The sequence below is a fragment of the Cyprinodon tularosa genome, unplaced genomic scaffold (genome assembly GCF_016077235.1).
Source record: "Cyprinodon tularosa strain WSP-4 unplaced genomic scaffold, ASM1607723v1 ctg228, whole genome shotgun sequence".
NCBI lineage: Eukaryota > Metazoa > Chordata > Actinopteri > Cyprinodontiformes > Cyprinodontidae > Cyprinodon > Cyprinodon tularosa.
The window spans coordinates 2,119,853-2,145,978 of NW_024038851.1; the positions used below are offsets into that span (position 1 = coordinate 2,119,853).

The following is a 26,126-nucleotide window of genomic DNA, read 5'->3' on the forward strand; positions in this document are numbered from 1 at the left end:
ATTTATCTTTGGTCATGATCCCCAAACATTCTTATCATCACCTTAATATTCAGCTCTGTTCACAGATTCTCTAACAAATTTAGTTAGGACTATGTCTAGGGTATTCCCTAACATTGGAGGCTTATGAACAATTTGGGCTTAACTGTATAATAAAAAGTTACATTGTATTTTTTAGAAAAACATTTTTTTATTAAGTAAAAAAAACAACAACAAAAACCAAGTTACTTATAGGCTTCTATTTGTAGAGGTACATCCAACCTTCATCTTTGGCATATACTGTTCTATGAAGAGATATTGAAAGATCGGTCTGAAAGAAAAATTGTGAAACAACACAAATGTTAAGATATAAAATTTACTTCAAAATGTATTCGTTTATAGAAGGTTGTGATGTTTGCCAATAAAAAGTCAAGTAACGCACAATCCAGCCTTAAAAAAAAAACAAAAAAAAAAACACTTGTATTAATACAGAATACAAAATAATTAATTTATGAGATAGATAAGCAAGATCAGCAGCTGTGCAGCGGCTGATGATATCAGCTTTAATTCAGCTCACAAATTACATTTCTCATAGAGCCTCCTACCTAATAACAGCAACTTATTGATTGCATGAGTTTTTGAATCTTTTTCTAGAACTTAAAAGTTGCTTCAACAGGACGCCTACAGTTACAGGATGCCGACAGTTTGGCAACTCTGATAAAATGTATGTGTTCCTTAAACAGCTTTAAATTATTGGGGTGGAGGTGCAATCTAAGAACCCATGAGTTTCCCAAACAAGACTTTTCCTGTCATGCAATGCTTTAAACTGTAATAGATTTGGTAATAAGGCGGGGAGCCCATCTTGAAATGAGTTATACATCACAAAGTTATATGGGCACAAGTGTTCTTTCTACTTTTCCCCCTGCAAAATTGCAACAGTGGATGTTTTTAAAGTCAAACTAAACAGGATTTATGTTGAAATCTCTCACATCTGACATGTTGCTCCAAGCACCCACAGAACTTCTGGGAAAACGCTTCATTAAACTGTGCAACACTGACTGCTTGAGAAAAAAAAGGTAAACAACCAATGCACCTCACCCAGGTGTAAGGCTGGGAAACAGGAGAACATGTTTGGTAACCAGCCTCCACTGTGGAGCAATGGGTTTGTTGCATCAGGCTTGTAATAAATTACTTTTTTTCATCCAAGAAACCTCATTTCAGTGTTACAATACAGCAAAACTTGGCAGACACTGAATAAAACGTAGCTGACATTCTGAGTTAAAGTTACAGTATTCATGCCCTATATTAAAGCTGGCTAGCAGATTGCCATGAACCATAAAAGTCTGGGTTTGATGAATAGAGTTTCCTGTGTTGCGATGGTGCTTCTAAATTTCCAAAATCCGTTTGTATTCAAGAGTTTCTGCAACCTGAGAAAGGTTAGTAAGGGTTACAACAGGTTAATAGTAGAGGCTAGGAAAAAAGAGAACTGTAGTCAAATGGAGCAAAGCGTTTGAGCCGAGTGAAGGTTAGAAAATATCAGGCAACAGGTTGGCCTGTTCAGTCTAGCCCTGATTTACTCTTTACGGTTGCTTTTCTGGGAGACAAGATGCTGAGAAGGAAAAAACTGAACATACTGGCCAAGTTTCAGAATATGTGATTATTTCTGGCTTTTTGACAGTGAAAGAAAAGAGTCTGACGTGAGTGGGAAGCAGCAGCCAAGTAAAATGAGGGAAAATAACAAGATGCATCCTGTCCGTGACCTCACTTCTGTCTTTTTCACTCTCCAGAAAGGAGCGGTTTAGACTGGTTAGATCTGACGGGATCCCTCTCCCTTCCATTTCTGCCATCCCACCAACCCTCGGGGGACAATTAGCAACAGCGGCATTAAATGCCCTCTTTCTGCATTCTTTCCAGTATGGCGTCATTAGAATGAGTGACTCAGGCATTCATTATTAGTTTGCCTGCTTTATTGTGTCCACAATCTGGAATGAGGTGAAATATAAGTCCTGCATGAAGCCTCTGGAACAAGAAAGCTCAACGCAATCAGGTGGATATGAAGAGGGGAAGACTGACTATATTTTCTCTAGGCTTCCACTTTTATTCATACGGATCCAGATCCCATCTAGGCGGCCATCCACATCTTTGATACAAGCCTTCCAGGGCCCTACAATGCACTCAAAGACCTACCTTTAAAGTGTAACATAACAGTTAGCCTCAATAGGAAGCAAAGAGAGAGAAAGAGAGAGATTTCTTTACATAATATGGTCGCAACCTTTCTGTTCCCTCTAAGTTGGTTGGGGTCAAGTGGTTTTCTTGTGTAACTGGGAGGATTTTTAGTTGTGAGAACTCAAGCCAAACAGGAAGACCAGCACCTACGCCCTTGTTTCGCTGTATATGTACAATCACAGCTGCATATCCAGCACAAGTCAACCAGAACACTTCAGAAAACCTATAGCCTACTTCTTAAGTAATATGCTAAAACATACACACACAAAAAAACCTTTGTTCCTTTTTGAAACCAGCATTGCATATTCACTTTTTCAGTTATTTTCCTGGACTGCTAAGGTGCCCTACATTTACAGGAATCCATCAGGAAATCATAAAATGCTGCAGAAGCCTTTCCTTCTTTCCCCTGCACCATTTATTTACATGTCAGTTCCACACACTTGCTTCATCTGACCTTTAAGTGCAAGCTGATCCATCATCCTTAGGCTTGTTTAACTTTCATCTGAGCAATACCGTGCTGCAAGTTGCTCTCGTATGCCAGGTCATGTTGTGGGAGGGAGAAGTACACATGCTGGAGAGGAGGTTACTAAACTGTATTTTTTCTGTTGAATGTTAACAAAAAAAGAATCTGAGATGTTCAGTCAAAGTGCAAAGAGAGAGATGTTTTTTTAGCTTTAAGCACTTTAAATATCAGTGTAGGCATAACAACTGTATTGCTGGATAATGCTCAGGATGGGAAAAAGAACTCGGAAAAAACGACTATGCCTAGCAAAAGGTTTTCATACTCTGTAGACTATTGTCACACATATTACATTGATAGGAGCTAAGGAGATAATCAGCTAAGGTGGATTTATCTATTGGCAGGAAAAAGCTCCCTAAATGTGACCTTTACTGAAAAGCGTTTTTGGATTGTAAAGCTATTAAACATTGAAAACAGCATTCATATATTAGTAGATGATGGTGGTAGCATCATGCTGTTGGGCTGCTTTTTCTCCAGCAAGTTATCAAACCAAAACCTACAGCAGTAACTTTATTAAAAGGGTTTAGATCAACACATAATATTTTATAAATATCTGGAAAACTCCCAGTGCTTTGATGTTCTGCAGTCTACTAACAGCAAGTTTGATGTATTCTATAAAAAATTTAAAAGGCCCTAGATGGGTTAAACTGTTAGAATTATGCTGAAAAGATTTGGCAACTGCTATTAAAAAGATCTACAAGAATATTGTGATTTCCAATATAGACCATATGGCTCTCTGCTCAGGGCACCACTGTGTCAGTGGGCGCAACAGGGTCTCCAAAGAGAAAATAAAAATACAAATTAATCAATTGTACCCTCAACAAGTTTTCTATTGCCTACTGGGATTCTCAGTGAGTCAATGGTATTGGGCATCCCGCATGCTGTGCAAAGTGCATCTGTTTGTAAAAATAATAGCTTTTAAACACACTGAAGTCAAAACCTAACTGACTTTCTGCATCAACAACTTAATTAAATGGTCATTTCACTCTTAAAGACTCTGGACTAAACTTAGGCATCATTATTTCAAACAGTGAATACAGGAATTTGTCTCCTTGTGGCATCAAGACAAGCTCAGATAGATACGAGCAAGTAAACATTATAAACACTGCCCAGATCTGGACTGAGTAATTCAACACTTCACAGTTCAAACCCTCTTCTGGGATTCTGCGACATTTAGGGAAACATGATTGTAAAAAAAAAACTGATTCCCAGACACGGAAACCTAGAAGGCTGCAGAACTGACAGGATATCAGATCCAAGCAGATGATGGAAGGCGTGAATAATCCACAAGGCGAAGTCAAGCGGCAGATCCAGGTTCAGTCCACAGAATTCAACAGAAATCTGAAGACATGTCAGGCAAACAGGGCAGGTAGGCTTAAAAGTCAGAAACAGGTCAGGATCAGGCAATCGGAACACTATAGTTACATTCAAAAACTCTCTACACCAAAGGCTCAAGAATAATCTGGCACTTGAAGTTGGGACAAATTAGTTTGAATAGAAGCAGGGGCAGGTGGATCACATGACCAGTTATGAGAAACCGGGCAGAGTTAGACAGGTGAATGGAATCGGTAATTAGGCCAGCAATCAGTGCCAAGATGATTACAATTAAATCATTAGGTGCAGAGATTACAGGTTAGCCTGGGTGGAAGTCACGCTCACATTATAACCCTGAGTCATTATTAAAAAACAATATTCACTCAGGGTTTGAAAAATATGTTAAAAAGTTATGCTTTTGGAAGGAATGCTTGCCCAAAAAGTTTCTAAGGTATTGTTGTCGAGGTAAACATCTCATGTATCAGCCTGCTCCATAATTTGAATGTTCTTAGTGGTTTATTTATACTTATGAATTTAAAGTTAATAAAATACAACCTCAACCTTTTTTGTTTTTGAATCTATGAAGAAAAACAAATGTGGGCAAGCTAAAAAAAAACCTCGCTTTGATTTATCGAACCCTCCATGAGTGATTAGGTTTTTCTGGATTAGGACGACCCATGGTTAAATGTTCTGACCCTTCAACCGTAAAAGATCTGTAGCTGTAGTGTAAGTGATCTCTAGGCTGTCCTGTTCTTAACTCACGTTACACAACAAACACACACACACAAAGATATTGGGAATGTGTTGGCAAAACAATCCTTCCATGGTTTAGTTCATTGTGTTACCTGTTGAATAGGCAGCTTGAATCACAGTAGTATTGGAACCATGTTTTTCACAAAGGCTTTTCGGTATTTATTCTTTTATTCTCACATTCACTTTCTTATGGTTTGTAAGGAAAAGGAAGTTATTTTATCTTAGATCAATAGTGAAAAGAAGTTTTTGATTCTTTGCCAGTTAGGAATCCTACAAGATCAAAATCTTTTCAAATTTAGATATTTTGTCTAGATAAGATGTCAGATTTGGAGAAGGTTTTTCTTTTTTCTGAGTGTTTTTCTACCAATTAAAAGCAGCAGCAATACACATCAGAAGCGTTCTGGAGAGTCTTCCCTCTATATTTAACACTGAGACCTTTTTCTTGAAAAAATTAAATACTAAAGCACAGTGAAACTATCGTGACTGGTCATTTTTGACCGACCCATAGCCGGAAGTCAGCATTTTAAATGATGCTGGTTGTGCTCAGGTCAAAGTTGATGTTAAAGTTAAGAGACGAAAAACGGATAAAAACTATTAGTTTGCAAAAAAAAACTTAGGCTTTAGCTGAGATTCACCTTCTAGCAGGACAGGGACCCTAAACATGCAGCCAGAGCTGCAACAGAAGTATTTAGATCAAGGCTTATTCATATCTTAGACACATGGCCCTGTCAAAGCATAAACCTGAATCATATTATAAGTCTCTTGGAGGACCTGACCATTGCTGTATGTTTTTGTATATAAAATTTATATAATGTATATACAATGACTGAGCTTGAATGATTTAGAATAATAGAATTGGCAAAACTTAACTTTTAGAAGACACATACCCCAAAAGAACGGCAATAGGAATTGCAGCAAAAGGTGGTTATACAAAGTATCGACCAATAAGACTGGAGACAAATACACACCTTGCTCTCTTTATATAGAGGTTATTCCTTGTAAAGAAAACAGCATAAACAAAAGGTATGAGGTCAATTATTCAGATTTTTCTGAGTATTTACTTTCCACTTGAACACCACAAAAAAACCCACACAGACGTTGGTTTCAATACAGCAAAAATAAATACTTTTGTTGGGGACTGTTTGTGATTTTAGGTATGAACTATCAGAATGTAAACACATTAAAAGCTTGGTTATGTCACTTCTTTTTTTTGTGACCACTTATTTCTTTCGGTGTGTATTTTCTACAATCTGTGTTGGTCTACAATCATAATGGTTATTGGAATACAATAGAGTAATTGTGCAAACTGCTGGCCTGGTGTAATAGTATAAACAGTGTGTGGCACCTGTTTCCACAAACACATTGAGACATCCAGTGGGACAGATTAAAGACTTAAATTCCTCTTATCATCTTGATCCTAGGATAAGAGGCTAACACGTTTTGCAGATGTCTGCAAACTATTTACTTGAAGGCATCATATTGAGATATGTCTGGTGCATATGCATCATGTTTTCCTTAAGTAAGTTACTGTTGTACCTTCAACAAACTAAGTGCTTTAACTTAGTGTGGGTTGTCATAATATCGTGCTGCTGCCCACATTTTCTTGATTGTGGGAAATCCATGCTAGTATTCCTATATTTTAGTGTAAGAGCTATCTATTTCCTTTTTTTGTTAACAACCCAACATGACCCCCATTACCTTTTTTCCCCTCCCCTTTTACCTCAAGGTAACCATGTCTTTTTTTTGGGTTAGAACTGGGAGTACAGCCAAGATCTATCAGAGGAAACACTGCCTAACAACAGCTGTGAAAGCCCTCCCCCCAATCTTCCCTCCTTCTCCTCCTTGTCTTTTCTCTTCCTCCTTTTTGGATTTTCCTGTTTTGGTGTTTGGTCATGCTTTGCTCAGACTTCTTGACATGAAGCTCTCCTCCGCTGGGTGAACTGTGCTCTAATGAAAACTGATATCCTGGCTTGACGTGTGTTGCCTGCCTGTGCCTGTGATCGCTTCTCTTGACCTCAGAGTTGACGGAAATTAAAGCAAACCTTAAGAAATGCAGATCACCGACTGGCTTGTAGTTTCATGCTGCCTTTTGCATACAAATACAGGAAATATCGGCTGAGCGTGTTGTGGGATGTGAGGAAATGTGTGTTTCTTTCTTCTGCAATCAAAGTGTGTTTTAAATAAAGGCACTTTGTGTGATCACTATTTAAACACATCCAGAGATGCACATGCAAATTTTCTTATCTTTGTTCATTTTTTCTCCCTGTCTGTGGTTAACAAACATCTACTAGTTCATGCATGCGTTTGGGAACAAAAACAATAAAAAAAACGATTATTTTTTCATTCTCTTAACACCAAGCTTGAAGGGCATGACAGGGCAGCCTTGTTGCATGTTTACCTTTCATCTGGAACACAGCCCCGACATGGTACACCTACAGAGTAAATACCAGTATACAAGTTCATTGTCCACCAGTCTCTTTCGAGTCCTTGCAGTGGTGCAACAGCAGCAACTGTGCCAAAAATAGGCAAGGATTGTACAACAGGCAGCAATTAGGAATGTGACGAGACAGGTCAGAGACAGGATAATGATCATGAGACAAAGTCGGGGTTAGACTTTCCTGAAGCGTGCCACTCAGAAAGGCTTTACTGCAAAGAGATGTGGAGCACAGACAGGATTCATAATACTAACAGCTGTTAAAGAAGGTGAGCCATGCAGACAGAGAAGATGAACAGCGAAACAGGCCTAACAAAAGAGCTGCAGAGTTGAGACAGTAGGACAAATGGATGTGCACAAGGTGGCAGGCAAGACACAGAAGTTAAATGGCCAGTCAACAGCAGCACAATTTCTAATATATTGAAAAATGATTAAGGTAAATAGCATTTGAAAAAAGAAAAAAAGTGAGCACTATCTTTATCACTACAAGAGTTTGCTTTGGAAAGGTGTGCATCCTTTCATTTTGTTTTTGTTGTGCCTTTTTTTTTTTTCATTTCTGTAGCCAGACTGCAATTACAGTCTAACAAAAAGGTAAAACCACAGGCATGAAAGGTAGCCACCAGATCCAAGATACAAAACAAGGAGGTGATTTGAGACACGCATTCAAATTATGTGTATGTGTCATGTTCAGGGTTTGCTGAAGAGCCTGTGACAGGTGTTTCTTTTTTTTTTTCTTGTTTAAGTTCCTCAAATTTGAGCATAGTTCCCCAAAATAGTCTAACTGACTTTGGTGTATTGTAAAATTCCTGAGTATCATTTGTAAAGACAAAAAGCATTAGACATGAGGCAACCTTTTTAAAAGGCCCTTTACAATAGTGCTTATTACATTTCACTCAAATAAATACAGGAGGGGGTGGCGGGGTCAAAGCGTCAAGAAGCAAACAAATACATTTTTCAATTGTTAGTTATGCATGTGATGATTTTAACATAAGTTAAGAAAATATTTTAAATCAAACCATATCTTTATTTACTTGAAAAATCATCTATTACATATGCAAATAAAAAAAACATAATGTTAATATGATTAATTTGGTGACTATCTTCTGTGGTGACATTCTTTGGACAATAATCTGTCAATGAGAAATAACTCTCAAATGGACAAAATAGCGAAATTCAAACAATCACCTTGTCTATGGCAATAACAGCAGCAGCCTTTGATTAAGAAGGAAAATAGTAACAGATAAAGTAAATTAACATTATAATGCAACTAAGAATGGTTCAGTAAAAAATATTTTAATAATTGTGTAATTTTGCATGTAATCGCATAATTAAGCATAGTTTTTTGTTACCCATTGAATTAAAACTATAAAACTTAATTGATAATGAATGTACTTATTTTATGTTTTGATTTCATATTCATTTAAATAGCATCTATAAATCAATAAATAAAATCAATAAATAATAACTTGAGTATTAAGGACGTATCATTATTAGTCCTCAATAGCAAGGTTATGTAATAGAATTCTAGAGTTTTATTGTTTGATACCTTTAGATCAACAGCATTTAGCTTGGTGGACACGATGATTTATTAGTGGCTTACAAACATGCTGGCTCATATCTTTTTTTGGGTGCAGTTGTTCTTCATGGACTTTAAGCCTGGTATGTTTCGTTTGCATCTTGCACTTCTGTTTTTTCAGGGTTAAAGCCAAGAACAACCCTGCAGTGCAGCAAACTTTGTGGTGTGCAATGCATGTTTGACCTTGTGGGCCTCTCCTTGTCTGATCATCTCTACTTTTGTGATTTCTGTCCACATTTCAGTGCTTCATAGTATATTATGTTCCTTTAGCATTAACAAGCGGCTGCATTTTCTGCAGTTTCCAAGTGTTTTTCCTTTGCCTTGATGAGTCAGCGTAAATCCAAGGCACTATAATCACGGGGTAAATCTCATTCATCAAAGCAGGATCTGCGTGATTTCATTATGGAGATAAAGTAACAACATTTCAGTTCCCAAATACTGCTTACATGGGGAAATCTGCTTGTCTTCAAAACAATAAGAAACTCTTGCGCACATTTTCTCACTCAAGAGCCAGATCTGATAAAACGTTTTACGTCAGATGCAGCTTTCCCTGCAACTGATTTTTCAGGCATGTCTAGTATCATCTTGTTTTTTTTTATGGTTTTTTTAGTTGATTGACATGAGAGACATAAGAGAATAACATTTTGTAAAGCTGTTCTGCTTGATTTCCATGTTACGCACAATAAATCATTATGTCTGTTTTTATTGCAATTAAAAAAGATCTTAGTGAAGATTAAAAATTTTTTGCATAGAGCTAGGTTTAGGGAAAAAAAACTGTTTGTGTGCAATAAAAAAGCAGACTGTGGTGTCCACATTCATACGCACATCTGAGCTTTTGTTTGCGTACATCACAGCATTCACTGGTCTGTCCCTTTTTTGCACGCACATACGTCTTTGTGTTGAGAAGCATCCTTATCCTTTTGGCCTGCATGCATTGTTGGGAATCTCTGACATCCACGCTTGAATGCACACCTTCACTTGCACTGGGCTTTGACTGATCAGTGTACCTGTACAAAGTGTGCGTGCAGAACAGATAGACGAGTGTTCCCTGGTTTCAAAGGTGAACTTTGTACCCCTTGTGTACACGGTGGAGGCCAGCAGATTTAGCCCGAGCCTACAATGACCGGGATAGCAGGCCTTGTTTACTCGTTTCTGTGTGAGTTTTAGATGAGCCAAGGTACATGTACAGAGAGTTCGTCCTGTGTGTAGAGCGATTGTGGACTCGGTAGTTACTTCAAGTGCAGGCATTTCCTGTTTGTTGAAAGAAACAGAGGCCTAAAGAATTGCATATTTAACACTTTGAGCAATTAGAGAATTTGAGCTTTTAACCATTTTTAACCATCTATTTTTGCAGAATTTTTTATGTAAAGTGGAAAATAAAGTAAAGTATTAGTAGTAGAATGATTTTTTAATCAGTTGTGACGAGTGTATAATAAACATGCAGTAAGATATTTACAGTCATTAACCATTTAAACTGATTAACTTTCCTCCATCCTGATAATTTAAACAATTTCAAAAAAAGAATGACCATAGTTTTATGCACTGGGGACTTACATTAAAAAACTGTTTGAGATTAATCTGAAACTAGACTCAAATTTTCCCAGAAAATTGTAATTTAAACATTCCAGAGTTTTTAGACTTTGCTTTTTTGAAAGTTTCTATATGCTTGACATTTAGGTAAAACTACTAGTTCTACAGGATCCACAAATCATAAAAAACAATGCTGAGAAAGTCTTCTTCATTTTTTTAAGTTTGGTACTGAGAAATTTTACCGTTTCTAAATCATCGGAACAAACAGACAAAAATGAATGTTCTTTTACTACTATAAAATCTTAATATAAATTTCATTATAATACATGATTAAAAAAAATACCAGACTGTTGGGTTGGTTGAAATTGTATAAAACCTAAAATGTACCTCAAGGACTCATAATAAGCAAACCTAATAATTGCAGATTTTTTGGAACTTTCAGCTCAATATATAAGATAAGAGGGCAACTAATTGTTTAATCAGTGCTCATGATTAGTTAGCTCTCAATTAAGGCATACATAAATGAATCTATTTGAATTTGAGGGATTAATGTCCATTAGAGCAAAACAGCATTTTCTTTAACATTTCTGAAATAGTAAAAGTGCTACAATCACCTCTTGGCCATATGGATTCATTTTTGTTTGTACTTTGGTGACAGAACTCTTATCAACCCTTCAATGGAACAAAACAGGGATAAGATGTTCATCTAAAAACTATAGATAGTAAAATACAAAAACAGAGCGGTGCAGCCATTTTAAACCACATTCATAATTTGTGACTACAGCTTAGCATCTTACAAAACAGACCAGCTTTATCTATTAATACAAGAAAGAAATGCTACTTGTACTGTATGGATAACATAGAGCAGAATAATTAAAGTGTATTGACTGCAGCGTCTTCATTATTAGTCAAGTGTGGCCTTTTAGACAGAAAAAAAAGCAGGAGCATTAAAACAGCTTTGATTAAAATATAAAAATATGTATTATGACGGTTGCAGTTTTTTCCCATACAATAATTCCTTTAGAAGGTAAATGCATCTGCAGGCAAATTCATATGACTCAGAAACTGACCTTGGTGGGCGACAGCCGGACACACATCTTAGTTTGTCTTAAAGCAGACAGAGCTGCAACGGCCTTGCTCTGCTCTAAATCAACATGTTTCCTTCCAGTATGCACATCTGTCCCTATTTGTCTCACGCTGTCCCCTGCCGGTTGGGGACTCTCACCAGGCAGACAGGCTGAGGAAATATTGCAGTCATCAGGCTCTCTCACGCTTCGCCTTTCCTCTGTATAAGTGAAATCCTCTCTGCTCCTCTGTGTTCAGCTCAGCGGTTTTTAGTGGTGTGAGGTTCAATGCTTTTAATATTTACAGTTCGCTCAAAGGCAAAGCTGTAAGAGGTGCCGAATAGGCTTGACTCCCCCTTAGTACTACCTTACAATGACACCATAAAATACATCGGGAGCCCTGGTGATCAAAATAAGAAATTTTGCTTTTATGGTGAGTTCAGCTCCCAAATAGCTGCAATAAATTGAGCCGAATTTATGGATGGTTGTTAATATAAACCCAACGTAGCTTTATTCTGGGTTTATTGTGTTGCTTGAAGTTTAAATACAAATAAGTTATCACTTCTACCAAAGGAAACATAAAAGGCTGCAAGTAAATGCGATATCTACTACATCTTTTAACAGGCAGGTTTTCAAATTGAACAGTTTGGTTTCTCTCTTGTACTCACTCTAACCATTTATGGTTACTTTAAAACAGGATTTTGACATTTTACTGCAGTTGCTTCTGCTAAAATGCTAATGCATACAGACATCTGGACCTGATGGAACCTGCAATAAATGAATTAAGATAATTTAAAAAAGACTAAAGCTTAACTAGTCTGGTAAGTGAATAAGAAACAAGCCATAGTGGCGCTTGAAGCATGTATACACAACTGTTCATTTCTATTATTTCAGAGAAAAAAATGTAGGAGGGGATTTTAGACCACATGTCTGAAAATTTAAAACAGTATCAACTTTAAATGGTAAAACTCTCCAAAAAGAAAAGCACATAGGATCAGTCTATATAGACTTGAGGCTGCCACTGCTGAATAACTGAATAACACAACAACCACATACTTTACCACCAAAAACCAGATTTTGTTTAGCCATCATAATATAAATGTCAAGTTTAAAGGGTTATAAAATACACTTTTGCCTCAGGAGTGTTCTGAACTAGCATGATAGACTGACTTTCAAACGTACATTTTTACGGCTTGCTCTTTAAGCACTTGGCCAATACTCCACAAAAAAATTTTGCGTATTTCAAAATTACATTTCTTTCTTTCTATTTTGCTCACCTCGAGTATCCATTTCTTAGTATTGAAGCCTGCTATGATAACATGGGACTGTACGAAAGGGATGGGTATTCTGCAGCTGCCAACCTTGGTTTTAATGAAAATCATCTCCATAAGTTCTGTAGACAAATTACATGCATACAAGTCATGTTTGTCATGATGCGTTACATTTGTTTGATCCGAGTTATTCCTGTAGTCTTTTAAGTGCTGTATAACATACTTTGTGTGGCTTGTGAAAAGATCAGTCTGACTTAATATCCTCAGGCTAGTATGAATAAGAGTGGAAGAAGTCATGACTGGTTACTGATATCAGTGACTTGTCCAAAAAAAGGTAAGCCGCTTTTCTTATAGGTGCTTTACAGGATATTTAACAGTTTAATAAAGATTTTAAACACCAGCTCCACAAATTAAATGAAAGAAATCATGAAACACATGAAAATATATCCATAATTTTTAGACACAGAAAATGTGTACTTATTGCTCATTTGCATAGCTGTTAAACTTTCTATTTAAATTGTCACCAGAATGACTGCCAGTGACTTGTATCCTATTAACCATGGGAACTTAGTCACCACCCCGTCGTCATTTCACAGGTGACAAAGGATTAGCTTTAAAGCTCAGCGGAGGAGCCTGCAGGAGTCTGTGGGAACGACTTAGTGTTTGGATGACACTGACATTGAGAGTTCGCAGGGTGCCTATCATCCAGTTAAATCCAGATCTTGCTGACAAAGTGGGACGTGCAGGAGCAGGCCACGTAGGCGTACAAGTGTGTGGCAAGCACCATGCATCAGTGTACGTACTGGAAAACAAAAACACATCTAAGCACATAATCGCACGCCAGGGGGCAGCCCATCGAGGGCCTGAGTCGCTCCAGTGTTCCAGTTGTTTGTGACTTGGGTCACACAGCTGCAAGCTCAGCAAGATGGATGTAAAAAAAAAAAGAATTAAGAGGAAAGATGATGGGAAAGAATATTGCATAAGATAATTATATGTAGACATATAGTTTACCACATAAGGGAGAGCGGGAAAACTACAACAAAAACTTTAGCTTGATAAAAATCCTCAAGAATTCCGTTTGTTGTTGAAGGCCATGCATCTGCATTTGGTTAAATATGCTATAAAAGCCAGTATATGCTTCAAGTTATTATTTTTAGTAAAACAATTTGCAGCAACCGCTTCACTCGGTTAAAGCCTTGCTAACCATAATTACCCTCTGATGCTCAACAGATGATAGATTAGCAATTAAACACCAAGTGTTTAGGAGCCCAAAGCATGTAGCAACTGGTTTTCTTATTTAGCTTTTTTTTTTTTTTTGCTTCATTTGGCTAAAATAAAATCCATTACTCTAACTGTATACGTATGTGGTGTGTGTCGTCTAATGACCTTCACACACTGACAGCTGAGACCTTCAGTGCACTTTAATATTCAAGGACATAAGTTACACAGATGTCTTTGTATTCAAGCATTTTAACAGGGAGGTGTATCAGACATGCAACACATTAAGCTTTGAGCCTAATTTCAAAAACAATTTTTCATAAAGTTAGATGTAAATATCAGTTTCATTTATATTTTGTTGGCTTTTCAGTGCAGCTTTAGGGTTAAAAAAAATGCACCTATTGAAATAACATGAGAAAATTTAAATTACAGAGCCTCTATTGCAACACTACAGTTTATATAACTTGACATGATGATATGTGACCTTGATATATGAATATTGTCTGATAAGAGTTCTTTTCCATATGATATGAACTCCAACAGAAATTTAGCAATAAATCTAACTGGAACATTGAGCTTAATAGGTCACAAGATAAATCTTTATTTATCTGCTTGAAAAATATTTGACCTCTGCTGAGCCATGCTGTGGCTCCCAATGTTACAAACTCCCTGAGCAACAATCTTCTTAGCACAGCATCATTTGCCACATTTTCTACTAGTCCGCATCTTTTAGTTCCAGCAAAGTGTTGTTTTGCTAAAGGTCAGGGTCTCTAGTAAACTGTGCAATTATGTTGACTGAATAAAGGTATAAACGGCTGTTGGAAATGTAATAATCATAGGCTAGAAAATTATGTGCAGTGCAAAAACGCTGCTTCACAGGGTGCAGACATGTCCCAGATATAAGAATAACGCTCAACACGAACAGTAAGTAATGTTACTGATTAAATCTAGGCATATATCTCTATTAGAACTCTACTAAGCTATGATTTTCCTGGTGTTGATACCATTTAACTTTAGTGGCCATAATCTGTCTAAGCAGTGCCTTAGGAGACATTGTATATTCCTAAACGATTTCTATATGGAAAATCATGGAACAGTCAAACGAATATAGAACCAACTATGCTTAGTGAATTCCTGTAGCATCTAGCATGCAGCAATGGAAACACTAGCTTATATGTAGACAGGAAGAATAACTGATTTCACCTGCATTTTTTTCTGATGACCTCTAGAAGAACATTACAGTTAAGAATAATTCTGTTGGATGTTTTTTAATAAAAAAGATAACATACTTTGCTGTTGTTTGCATAAAGTTGTATGGCAACCAGGACTTTCAGGGACTATAGGGAACCCTGAAAGTACCATCTGCTTTCGGACCATAATACAATTGTAAAAATAGCTTTTGTTTCCGATCTTCCTAACCCCTATTTGAAGCTGATTGCAGTAGTGCAAATACGTGAATAAAATAAAGAAACCACTCTTAATAGAAGGCTAAACTTGATACAAAATGTCAAAACTCTGTATGATTACTTTGAAGCACCTTTGATATGTTGAAGAAAATTAAAAAATAATAAAAATGTATAAACATTAGCTAAAGTTCAATATGATGGCTTACAGTATAAGAACAAACAGTGAGAAAATGATTAATCATGACTAGACACTGAACTGACTAACCCTACAATGCAGCAAGTTTCAGGAAATATACAATGTCACTCTGCTTGTATATGACCTTGAAGCTAATATCTCACTGTTTAATGCTACTGAACTATGTTTTTGATTATAAGTTTTATTATTCTTTAGAAAAGAGTAGAATGAAAGGTTTCTTTGTCTGTGACAGACTTGGTTAATGTTCCACAAAATACAAAATCAGGTTTTAAGGTATGAGGCTACCTTTGACACCAGACGTCTCTGTTCAGTAATGGGGATGAGATGTCAAATGTCACATCATTCTTGCCAGCAGACAAGATTAAGCTCAAAGAGAGACGTGAGATGCTTATGCAGAGCTGTCAAATGAGTTGTTAATTCAGAGCTGTCAAACTGGAAAGAGGCGTGCAATTTGTCAAGTCCAAAGTGCTTTTTAGACCTTTTTTTTCAAAGCAGTGACAGTTCAAACAAATATATCTTCTATGACAAAAGAAGATTAATGCCTCAGGCAAACCCGGAGCTTTGAAGGATTTCTTTAACACCCCAAATACAATAAGAAATATTACACTGTGAGCAATTAGACTCGTCTATCTGTTTCAGATTGCTTTTGCAAGCAACACATTCCAATATGTCAAATGTTGTTTGACCAGTTTCATTCTCTGTAAAAGTTCGAACTAAGCTTACGAAAATAGCAAGCATTCTTTGGAACTTGAGGCATCAATGGAGATTATGCTTACAGGAAAAATAAAAGGAGGGGGGGGATCCATGGGTCAAGATATGAATTGAGGATAACCGCATTTAGAATTTGGGACTCTTGACATGGGTCATGCGTTTTACCCCTTCGCCAGTGTAGAGTCCATTTTCAAGCAGCATAAGTGAGCACTATACAGGAATCAGACCAGCCTGATATTTGACTGCTGAAATAGAAATTTTATCTCATCTGTCCGAAAGAGACAAACTACAATGCAGGCATGAAAAAACTAGAGCCATTTCAGAGAATGGCCATCTTTATCTGGACTCAGGGACTATTGTATTCCATTTGACTAGAGTCACATCATGCAAGTATCAGTCTGAGAATGGCACTCACAGACATGGTTGCAGAGCCACTGGTATTGTCATTGTTCAATTATCTCTTTGTGCACTGACAACAGAGTTGTTGGGTACAATCACCCATAGAACTGGGTGAAAACAGCCTAGAGTTTCTCACAGCCTTTACTTCCACTTCATACAAACGCCACCATGGGACAGTCTCAGACGTGTCCCACAGGAGTTTCCTCTGCTGGAGCGAAGCCACCCTCTCCTAGGATAGTGACACCTCTTCAGGTGATCGAGCCGCCTCAGAGATTCTTTTACTACCATCCACATTTTCCTTTAGGCTTTCCAGACAGAACTGTGAGCTACTCGCCCCCATACTCGCCTAGCCTCTTCAAAAGGCCAGATCGCCGGTAAGTGAAGGCAGAATAGGTGGGGAGGGATCTTTTTCTTGTATTTAACAGAAAATTTGGCATGATGGTGGCATAGCAGCTGTTCAGATCAAAAGCAAATTGGTAGAAAAGAGGCAATATGTCAGCAGCTGTTAATGTTGTTAATGGATATTTGTTAAATTTCTTTCACTAAAACATTGATTTTATCCAGTAAAATATGATAAATAAATGTTAAACTTGTCTTAAAAGAGAGCAAAACAACCAAAGAAACAAACTATTTCCTATTCTTTATACCAGGTAGGGCTACACGACGTATAGCACATTTATTTGTAAGGCAAAAACTCTGTATGTAATATATATGCCACAGAATGCTGCTGTGATTGCAAAAATAGTTATAAAGTTAAGTACAAGTATGGTGAGCATTAAAGCTACCTATATTTATAATATACTTTGTGATGCTTGTTTTATTCAGCAAAAAAATTACATATACATATTACTATGGCAACATTCGCCAGTATTATCGTGTATCTTATATAAGGCACATATGAGGTACCTCACCTTTCAGTTTGATGAGTCCTGAAAACAAAATGCTTAAAGAGAAAAAATGCTCTGGCAGCAGATTTGCCCTATACTTGACCCTTTATAATTCACAATTTGGTCAACTGGTGAGCAAAAAAATTTAATACAAAAGTAAATTGCGTGGCAAAAACACTTTCACCATATGAGCACTGTAGTTACACAAACAATATATATGGCAGATGGCATCATTACTACAGAAGACCTTCAAATGCGAAGATATTGCATCTATGACAATTTTTCTATACAATATGAATGCTAAAAAAGAGTGCTATAAAGACAATAGAACAAATCCTGTCCTTTAGCAACATGCTGTCTTCTACAACCTTAAATACAATGGGCTTACCTTATTTTGAATGGAAAAGCATCAAGAGAACCCTGTTTAGTCCAAAGAGATAATGGGGAGGATTTTTTTTAGCCCATCTTCTCACATTTGGAAACAAGTAATACACATTTCTAGATACATGTATGTATCAATCATCAAGATGGCAGCAATTTCAGGGATTTGTTGCCTGTTAATGTTGAAAGCTCGTACTTATTTCCATTTTCTCATTCATGCTGTGTTGATAAAACAGTTGTGCACGTTATTTGTTTTTCTCCTTCCAGCGATGATCACAAATGATACTGGATTTCAATGGTAGTCATGTAATTGTTCATCAAATACCTTGCAGCGAATTGCTATTTCCAACTGAAAGGCACATGCTGACAGTTTGTTAGATGTAATAACACATCTCATTAGAAACAGTCAAGCTATGAGCCTTATTATTTGCTGCTCAGGAGACTGAAGAAGATGTGGTAACGACTGCCTCTGGGTGTCCTGGTGTGTAGAGACCATTTAGTATTCACTGTTTGTAGTCAGTGTTGTTGCCCACATGGACGGCTTCCTTTGAGATCAGCACCCTTTGAGATAGCCTCTGGCTGCAGCCGTTGGCGGTTATGCACATTGGTAGATCACACTCCTAAAAGGCAACATATTACAAACTCTTGGAAAAGAAAAGAGAAATAGCAAGAAAGCAAGTCAAAAACAATGTACATGTTCTTGTTTGTTTCATGTGGCCTCTTTTGAATTAACCATTTGCATTTTTGGCAGTCGCTGCTGCATTCTTCTTGAAATTATTCTGTCAAAACCTAGACATGTTGCTTCTAGCAAGAGCTAAACAGTTGGCAGCATGACTCATTGTTTCGTTTTCAGCCATCATTGGGGATGAACTTATGATATAACATGTTTGGCTTTGGAGCTAAAGACATTTGATGGGAAGTGTGGCTATAGCGTGACTCATTGAATACAAATGACAAGCATTAAACATGAGCTGTCACCGAAAAGAAAACCAAAAGATGGAACAATCTAGAAACAGGCTGGGGACATACTAATTCATATTATTCTCCTTCCCTAAATAAAAGCGGAGCAAAAAAAAAAAAAAAAAAACAGCTGTGCTGTAAAGGCCACCAAGGTCTGCTATTGAATATTAGAGAGCAAACAGCATCACAAAAATTAAGGGAAAACAGCAGACTAGTATGGGAGTTGTAGAAAAGTTAAAAGAAAGAATTTGCTGATTGACCAACTCGTTGCGCTCAGCATTTACAGGAGTGTGTAGAAGAGTTTGCAGTTTGCAACAACTTCAACAGGTTGGGGGCAAAAAACCTTTTTAAAAAGGCTGTCAGATAAGACCCAAACTGAACGTTTTGGCCTTTTGTAAAAAAGGCAATGTGAGCTTAAAAAATAAATAAAAAAGCAAACATACAAAAACTCTGAATCATCCTGAACATACCTGTTCAGTTGTCAAGTATGGTGGGGGATATGTTAGGAATATGTTTCCTCAGCATGACTATGAAGCTGGTTGGACAGAGACTACAGTCAAACTATTTAAATGTTTGTTTTTTGTGTCCTAGACGATAGCCCAACAGCTTCGCTTTCACAAGCAGACCATTATGACTGTTGCTATAAGATTCTGCTTGTTACTTTTATATGAAACTTTATTGAAAATTATTAAGGATGTGAGAAATAAAGAGGGTATAGGAAATAAGTAGACAGAGAAAAAGATAGAGACAGGAAAGAGTGCATGAAAACCAAAAAATAAAACAAAACTGCAAAGGTAGTCAACAAAGAAGATATACAATAGATAGAAGACAACAGACAACCAAATTATTGAAAGCATTGAAACCCTTCCAGGGTGTAATTTAGATATCCATGTGTGTGGATTGCAAAATCTATGGTGATTACACAATATTATTTAGGGTGGTAAATATCTGTAGCTGCAGCTTAGTATTTAGTATTTATGTATATCCTCAAACACCTGAAACCAAAATCCTGTGGTTTGTATGCATGGGCATGCTAGAGCATAAAGGAGTTACAAAACATCTTCAGAAGGAAAATATGCTTAATAGCAGGTGTGGACTGCGCCACACTCCTCTGACAGGGCCCAGGATCAATAAAGAGGCGAACCCAGCCCCAGATATTCAGAGGCCCCCCAGATCAATGGGATAAAATGAGGCCACATACAGCAATGGCCACCCCCACCATTGCTGGTGGGGGTGGCCATTAAAATTACAGAAACGATTAAAATTACAGAATGGCCCAGTCAAAGTCCAAATGTAAATCCAATTGAAAACCTGACACAAGACTTTAAATATAATTTTCCCTGTAATTCTCGGTTTGAATGTATTTAAGCAGTTCTTTGAGTAGAAAGGGGAAAAACTCCCTTGATATGTACGGCTTTAGAGGTATACCCCCTATAATATGATTAAAAGATGGGTTCAACGCGGCATTGATTTGGCAAGATGAATAGATTTGCACAGCACATGTTTTGGAAGTGTTTTTGTAAAAAATTAGATTTTTAAAACTGTGTTTTTATTCCACATTATAACTATGAACTACTTTGTGTTGGTATATATTGAATAGCTGTTTTTAAATACTACCTGATGTGCTGTGATTGGATATGTATGAGACAAAAGGGAACGCTCCTAGAGATGGATCAAAAAAACACTCTATGGATGAATTCCAAAGAAGTTACTGACTAACTTAGAATGTTCTTCTATTACTGTGAGTAGAAGAGAATGTTTTACGCAGCGGTGTTCCCAAAGAAAGAAAGTTTCCGGCTCATCATCAATACAGTATCAGTAAACTGCAGTTAGAAATGAGTACACAGAGAGACAGCTGAATGGTGTTGAGCAATGACATTAAAGCTGATTAACTTTGCATAGAGCATAAACACATCTAACAGCAAATTTAGGTGCTACTCAGTGGAAAAAAAGTATGTTGACATTTTATGTGCTTTATCAGCTTTTACTGCTGCCCACAATCTGTTTATTAGTTTGGAAAAAACCAAGTAGAATTGTGTGAGATGTGAAAAAGTTTTAAAATGCTACCAGTAGTGCAAAAAGGATAAGCAATAAAGAGCAGGGATCAATGAGTGGTTATTTATACTTTGCATGGTTATAGGGGTGCTCATCGCAGATATAATGACCTACATTTATGTTACAAAAATAATCCTTGTGTTTTTGTTGTACACATATAACTGTTTTTCCAGGAATGTGACATATAAACATTAATGTATGATTGTGTGAATAGCATATATTGATTTAGAATAAGTAAGGATTTGCTACAAGTAGGTGAATGGAAAAATCCACAAAGGGGAAAAAAATATATATATGGATATTACAGTACAATGTAACTTCCGTTCTCACCACTAGGGGGAGGTGAAGTTCGGATATAATTGTAGGAAATCTACCAAAGTATAGGATGGAAAAATACCTATATAAACTGTAGGTGGGCATGTGCTCTGGTTGTTGAAAAAACATCCAATAATACTATAGACTTTTATGATAAACAATGTAGAGGACAAATTTTGGGGACAACACGTTCTCGTCACTCTTGTACCCAATGTTGTACTTTATCAGGGGTCCACACTGCTGATAGAAACCTGCACTGTTCAAGGAAATGATACGATAACAAGAAGCTCTCAGGAGCAAATCAGGGTAAATCTAATAAACTAATCCCTCCTATAAACCAGATTGTAATTTAAAATTCGCTTAAATAAACGTGTGGTGCGTGCAACATTTGATAAATAAAATAAGCTTTTTACTTTTTTGCTGCTGTTTTGAACAATAGGGCCACCTTATTTACTCATATGCAAAAGATCTTTTAGTGTTCGCTCGGTTAGATTTTCAGCACGTCTCCGTTTGTGGGTTAACTGCATAAAGTACTCGAAAAAAGTACAGAAGTTCAGAAGGGGGGCACTGGCGGTGCTGCGTTCAAAGGCTCATTTCACCGGTCGTTATTTTAGAGCTTGTTTGTGTTTCAGAGAAAACCCGATCTATATGAGCGCTGACGCATTGCACAGTAGATATTATAACTTATCTGGAAATAGAAGAACTGAAAACAACCTTGTACTTAAACATTTGGTGATGTTATGATGCTTATTATGACCGGAATGCTTATAAAGTGTCTTTTTAACAGTGAGCCTTTCCACAGTGCATTATAGGTGATCGTTTTGCTGTTTTCAACTTCATAAACAGTCATAAAAAAAGGAAAAATACTGCGCGCAGATCCTCATGATGAAACTATTTACGTGTTTAAAGATAGCACGGTGAATTAGACGCGTTATGGACCCTACGGAACAATGTGTACTATGTTGCATAATGTAAAAGCAAAGGGGGGCGTATTTATCAGAACCTAAAAATATGGCTCATTAGTGATTTGTTTTTCCTGATGGCCCTTGAAGGCAGCTGAAGCTCTGCCCCCTTCTTCCTATTCTCTGCCGCTATAGCTAATCTGCATAATTTATACAAACGTCACAAAAACCAGCCTTACAAATACAAGCCGGAGGCAGAAATAGCAACAGACAGCCGCTCAGAAGAACCGGCGAAGCTTCACAGAGAAACCCGACACAGCACTCAGCTCCTTACAAAGAGAGCGTGCATCGCTGCTTATAACCCGACCAACCGAACCGGATCCCTACTTAACTGACTCACTTCGGTGACCTACAAAGTCGCAATCGTGGCGAGAAGCATCATCCAAACGAGTGTGGTCTTCAACATGAGCACAGAGATGTTCGCTAAGACCCCGATGGAGGTGGCTGTTTATGAGCTGCACAACTTCTCCATCTCTTTCTTCTCCTCGCTGCTCGGAGGAGATGTCGTTTCGGTCAAACTTGACAACAGGTACATAGATTTATTAAGCTGAGTGCGAGGTTGTTAACCCGTTATTAACCTGTTATTAACTCGGGGCGACGCCAGTTGATTATTGTTTTCAACAAACTACCGTCTGATGCTGTTTATTGTTAAACTTATACTTCCATTGAAGGATTATCTTGGCTGCTTTTAACTTTCCTTCGCTTATAACATTGTAATAGATCTGAAAAAGCATCGCTTTCGCTTCTTGCAGCTTTTAGTTTCACTGTCTGATGTGTGACGTCTGGAAGAAGCTGTGCATGTGGATTTAACGGTGTTTATGGACTGTGAATTTATGGCTCTCTCTCTTCCTGTTTGCAGTGCCTCTGGTGCTAGCGTGGTGGCCATTGACAACAAGATCGAGCAGGCCATGGTAAGCAGAGCAGCAACAGCAAACACAATTCTTATAGGTGCAGAAAGGTGAACCAGTAGGGCTCATGCATATTTTAGACAAACTATTGTAGCTGACCTATACGGGATGTTACAGCTTTTATACGACTTTTAAATACAGAATGCATGCAATCAGAGCACATATGGATTGTTTGACTAAAAAAAAAAGCTATTGATAAATAAAAGCAGCGGGAAGCCCCAGCTGTGAGCCACAGGCTCAAGCTGCTTCATGTTTGTTTCACATCTCAGAGTAAACAGAGTGCAAGAAGCAAAACAAAAGGAATGCATAGAAAGTACTATTCCATGCTACTTTGGTGCTATAAGAGACAGGGAAGATTCTATATCTCCTAGAAAACCAAATGCATGAGTTAGTTTGGCGATAAGCATATTAGTTTTATAAAATTTAGTTTTTTTTTTTTCAATTCTTGCAAGTCTAATTAATCCCTTTTTGCCATATCAGGATCTTGTCAAGAACCACCTGATGTATGCTGTCCGTGAGGAGGTGGAGATCCTCAAGGAGCAGATCAAGGAGCTGGCGGAGAAGAACAACCTGCTTGAGAGGGAGAACTACCTCCTCAAGAACCTGGCCAGCCCGGAGCAGCTGGAGAAATTCCAGTCCCGCATCCCGACGGACGTGCTTTTGGACAATCAGAACGTCCAGGTGACCCAAGAGGGACATCAACAGAATCAGCTGCAGAGCTGTAGCCACACCACTGGCTCTGCTGTATAAGTGGCTCTGCCTTGGGGCGGGCAGAGCCACTTTCTCCTTCCAGTCGTGGACCTCGTTTTTTGAACGTAAGCGTTACTAAATCGCCGCCGTCGAGACCCCTTCGAGACAGCGAAGAAGAATCATCGGTGCTCTGAATGATTGATGGGACTCGAATGAACTGTTGATTCTGATAAGCACATAACCAGAACTAGAGACGCTCTAAAACTGGTGCCAAGTCAGGCCTGTCCTGTGTATCATCCAGCTCTTTGTCGTAGTCTCTCTTCTTAGGCATGAGCATTAAGCGTAGAGAGGGCAGACTAGCCTAGACAGCGGGTAGGGGATTTCCCTACCTGGCCAAACTCTCCCAATAAAAAAAACACCCTCCTCTTTTTCCTATGTTGAGGTAGAGAGGGTGAGGAGGTGTTGATTGGGCTTGCCCTGCAGGTGCTAACCTGGAAAGTGCTGGGACTTTGCTCCCTCATGACCCAGAGGAGACCCATCTGTGATGGTCCTCCAAGTCTCAACAAGATCAGCCCCATTCGTGTGGATTCAAGCCATCTCAAAATACTTCAAAGGACTACCAGCTGCACATTTCAGACATATAAGGACTTTTTAATCTACCTATAGTGTATGGCTGCCATTTTCCTGTCCATCTTAAGCATAACAAGGAAAATACACAGGATAAGCTACCAAGGTGGAGATCAAAGCAGTGTACTCCATCAAAGCTGATGAACTGCTGCAGTAAACTAACCAGTATACTGTAATATCTCATAAATTGTATTGTTTGCTGTTGGGGCTTGCTGCTTATGAGGGGGACAACTAATTCTGCTTATCTTCTGTTTTTGTTAAATTCAGAACAAAAATCATGTGTCTTGTACTATAGGAGGAATGTTTTAGGCTTTTGGAAGCTGTCTTTGTTACAGGTCCGTCCATATTTGCCGTTTGGTTTGCCTAACTCAAGGAAAACTACAATGTACATACAGATGAAATTACTTTAGGTAAACACTGTTAGGATGGTTTGCAAGCAGACAGCTGTATTTCCAGCAGCCTATGCACTCCTGATTGTTTTCTGTTTTGTTTGTAAGTAGTGCCGTCCAGTATCTGATCTCTTTCCTTAATGAGTTGGGACCTTGAAAACAATGGCACGACAACAGTGCCTGTAAGCGATGATCGCATTTCTGACAAGACTTTGAATGTTGCTGTTGTTTATCCAGCTACCAAAGACTTATTTTCACACAGCAACAAAAGCTAACCAAATGAGGACCACGTTTAAGAACTTCACAGGAAGAAGTCTTCTTTGTTGTTAGTGCTAAATGTTGTTATTGTTTGTTGCTTTATTTTTGTAAGACGATGTTGCTGTAAATTGTCCTCGAAACAGTTGACCAGCTGTGGTTTGTGGATATGACTGCACATTTGCAATAAACCGTATGTTTACATAATATATCAAGTTGTTGGTCTTTGACTTCTAATTCTTACATGATTCTATAATCAGATGATTTTGCTGAACTTCATTAAAACTAAGCGGGTGTAAAGTTAAGAACTTTATTAACTCTAATTGGACAAGACATGAAAAAATTATCATTACTATATCAGGGCCTATAATTCAAACATTGATATGTAATGGTACTTGTAGGCTTGAAAATATTCTGATTACAGAAGTCCCATTAGACACCTCCTGCCGGAAAAGAATATTTTGAACCAGTTTTAAATCTTTACACCATTTAGCATTTTTTTTTCCGTCAGAATCCACCATTTTACAAGCTATTCTGATCAGTTTACTAGATCATGCTTAACTAAAGCGTCACTGATGCTCCTTCCCCCTATTTTTACACTATGCATGATGTGGCACGGTATTAACTCTACTATTCCTAAAGCACCTAAATGGACTGTGAGGAAAACATAGTGAAGTGAATAGTGGAGTTATATTTTTTGTATTCTTTTAACAATTATGCTACATCTTACTTGTGGTTAAATTTATTCTAGTATATGATAAATACTTGACTTTTCAAAACTCTAAGTAAAAATGCAGAAAAGTTATGATTCACTGCACCACTAGCTTTTTTTTTTTTTTTTAGCTACCCCATTTTCTGGTGTGTCTGCTAGATGAACTCACTTGTTGGGTTGCAGTTCTAATAAACATTTTTTATTTTCAGAATATAATAAGGGCATGTAAAGCTTAAAATATAATTTAAAAAGCTAACACTGCTTTAAACACATCCACAGTTTCAACCTTGACCTCTCAGTTGTTTTCCTTGGTTTTCTTGATGCTGGTTGTTTACTGATGGCCATATTCATACATATTTTAAGTCATTTCAGAGGACTATTATTTGAACAA

At 37.6% G+C, this 26,126-nt stretch overlaps 1 protein-coding gene across 2 annotated transcripts in view; it reads left to right on the plus strand.

The window, feature by feature from the left end:
- The window catches only part of tsc22d3 (TSC22 domain family, member 3), a 37,022-nt gene extending 11,788 nt beyond the window's left edge, over positions 1-25,234 (plus strand). The window contains exons 1-3 of one of the 2 annotated variants that reach the window (XM_038286552.1): positions 22,352-22,683; positions 23,014-23,065; positions 23,543-25,234. In XM_038286552.1, the coding sequence (XP_038142480.1) occupies positions 22,559-22,683; positions 23,014-23,065; positions 23,543-23,812 (447 nt within the window). In that variant the 5' untranslated portion in view covers positions 22,352-22,558 and the 3' untranslated portion in view covers positions 23,813-25,234. Of the gene's footprint in view, positions 1-22,351; positions 22,684-23,013; positions 23,066-23,542 lie in introns of those variants that run through there. The other variant, XM_038286551.1, reaches the window with a different exon arrangement.
- Positions 25,235-26,126: the final 892 nt, after the last annotated feature.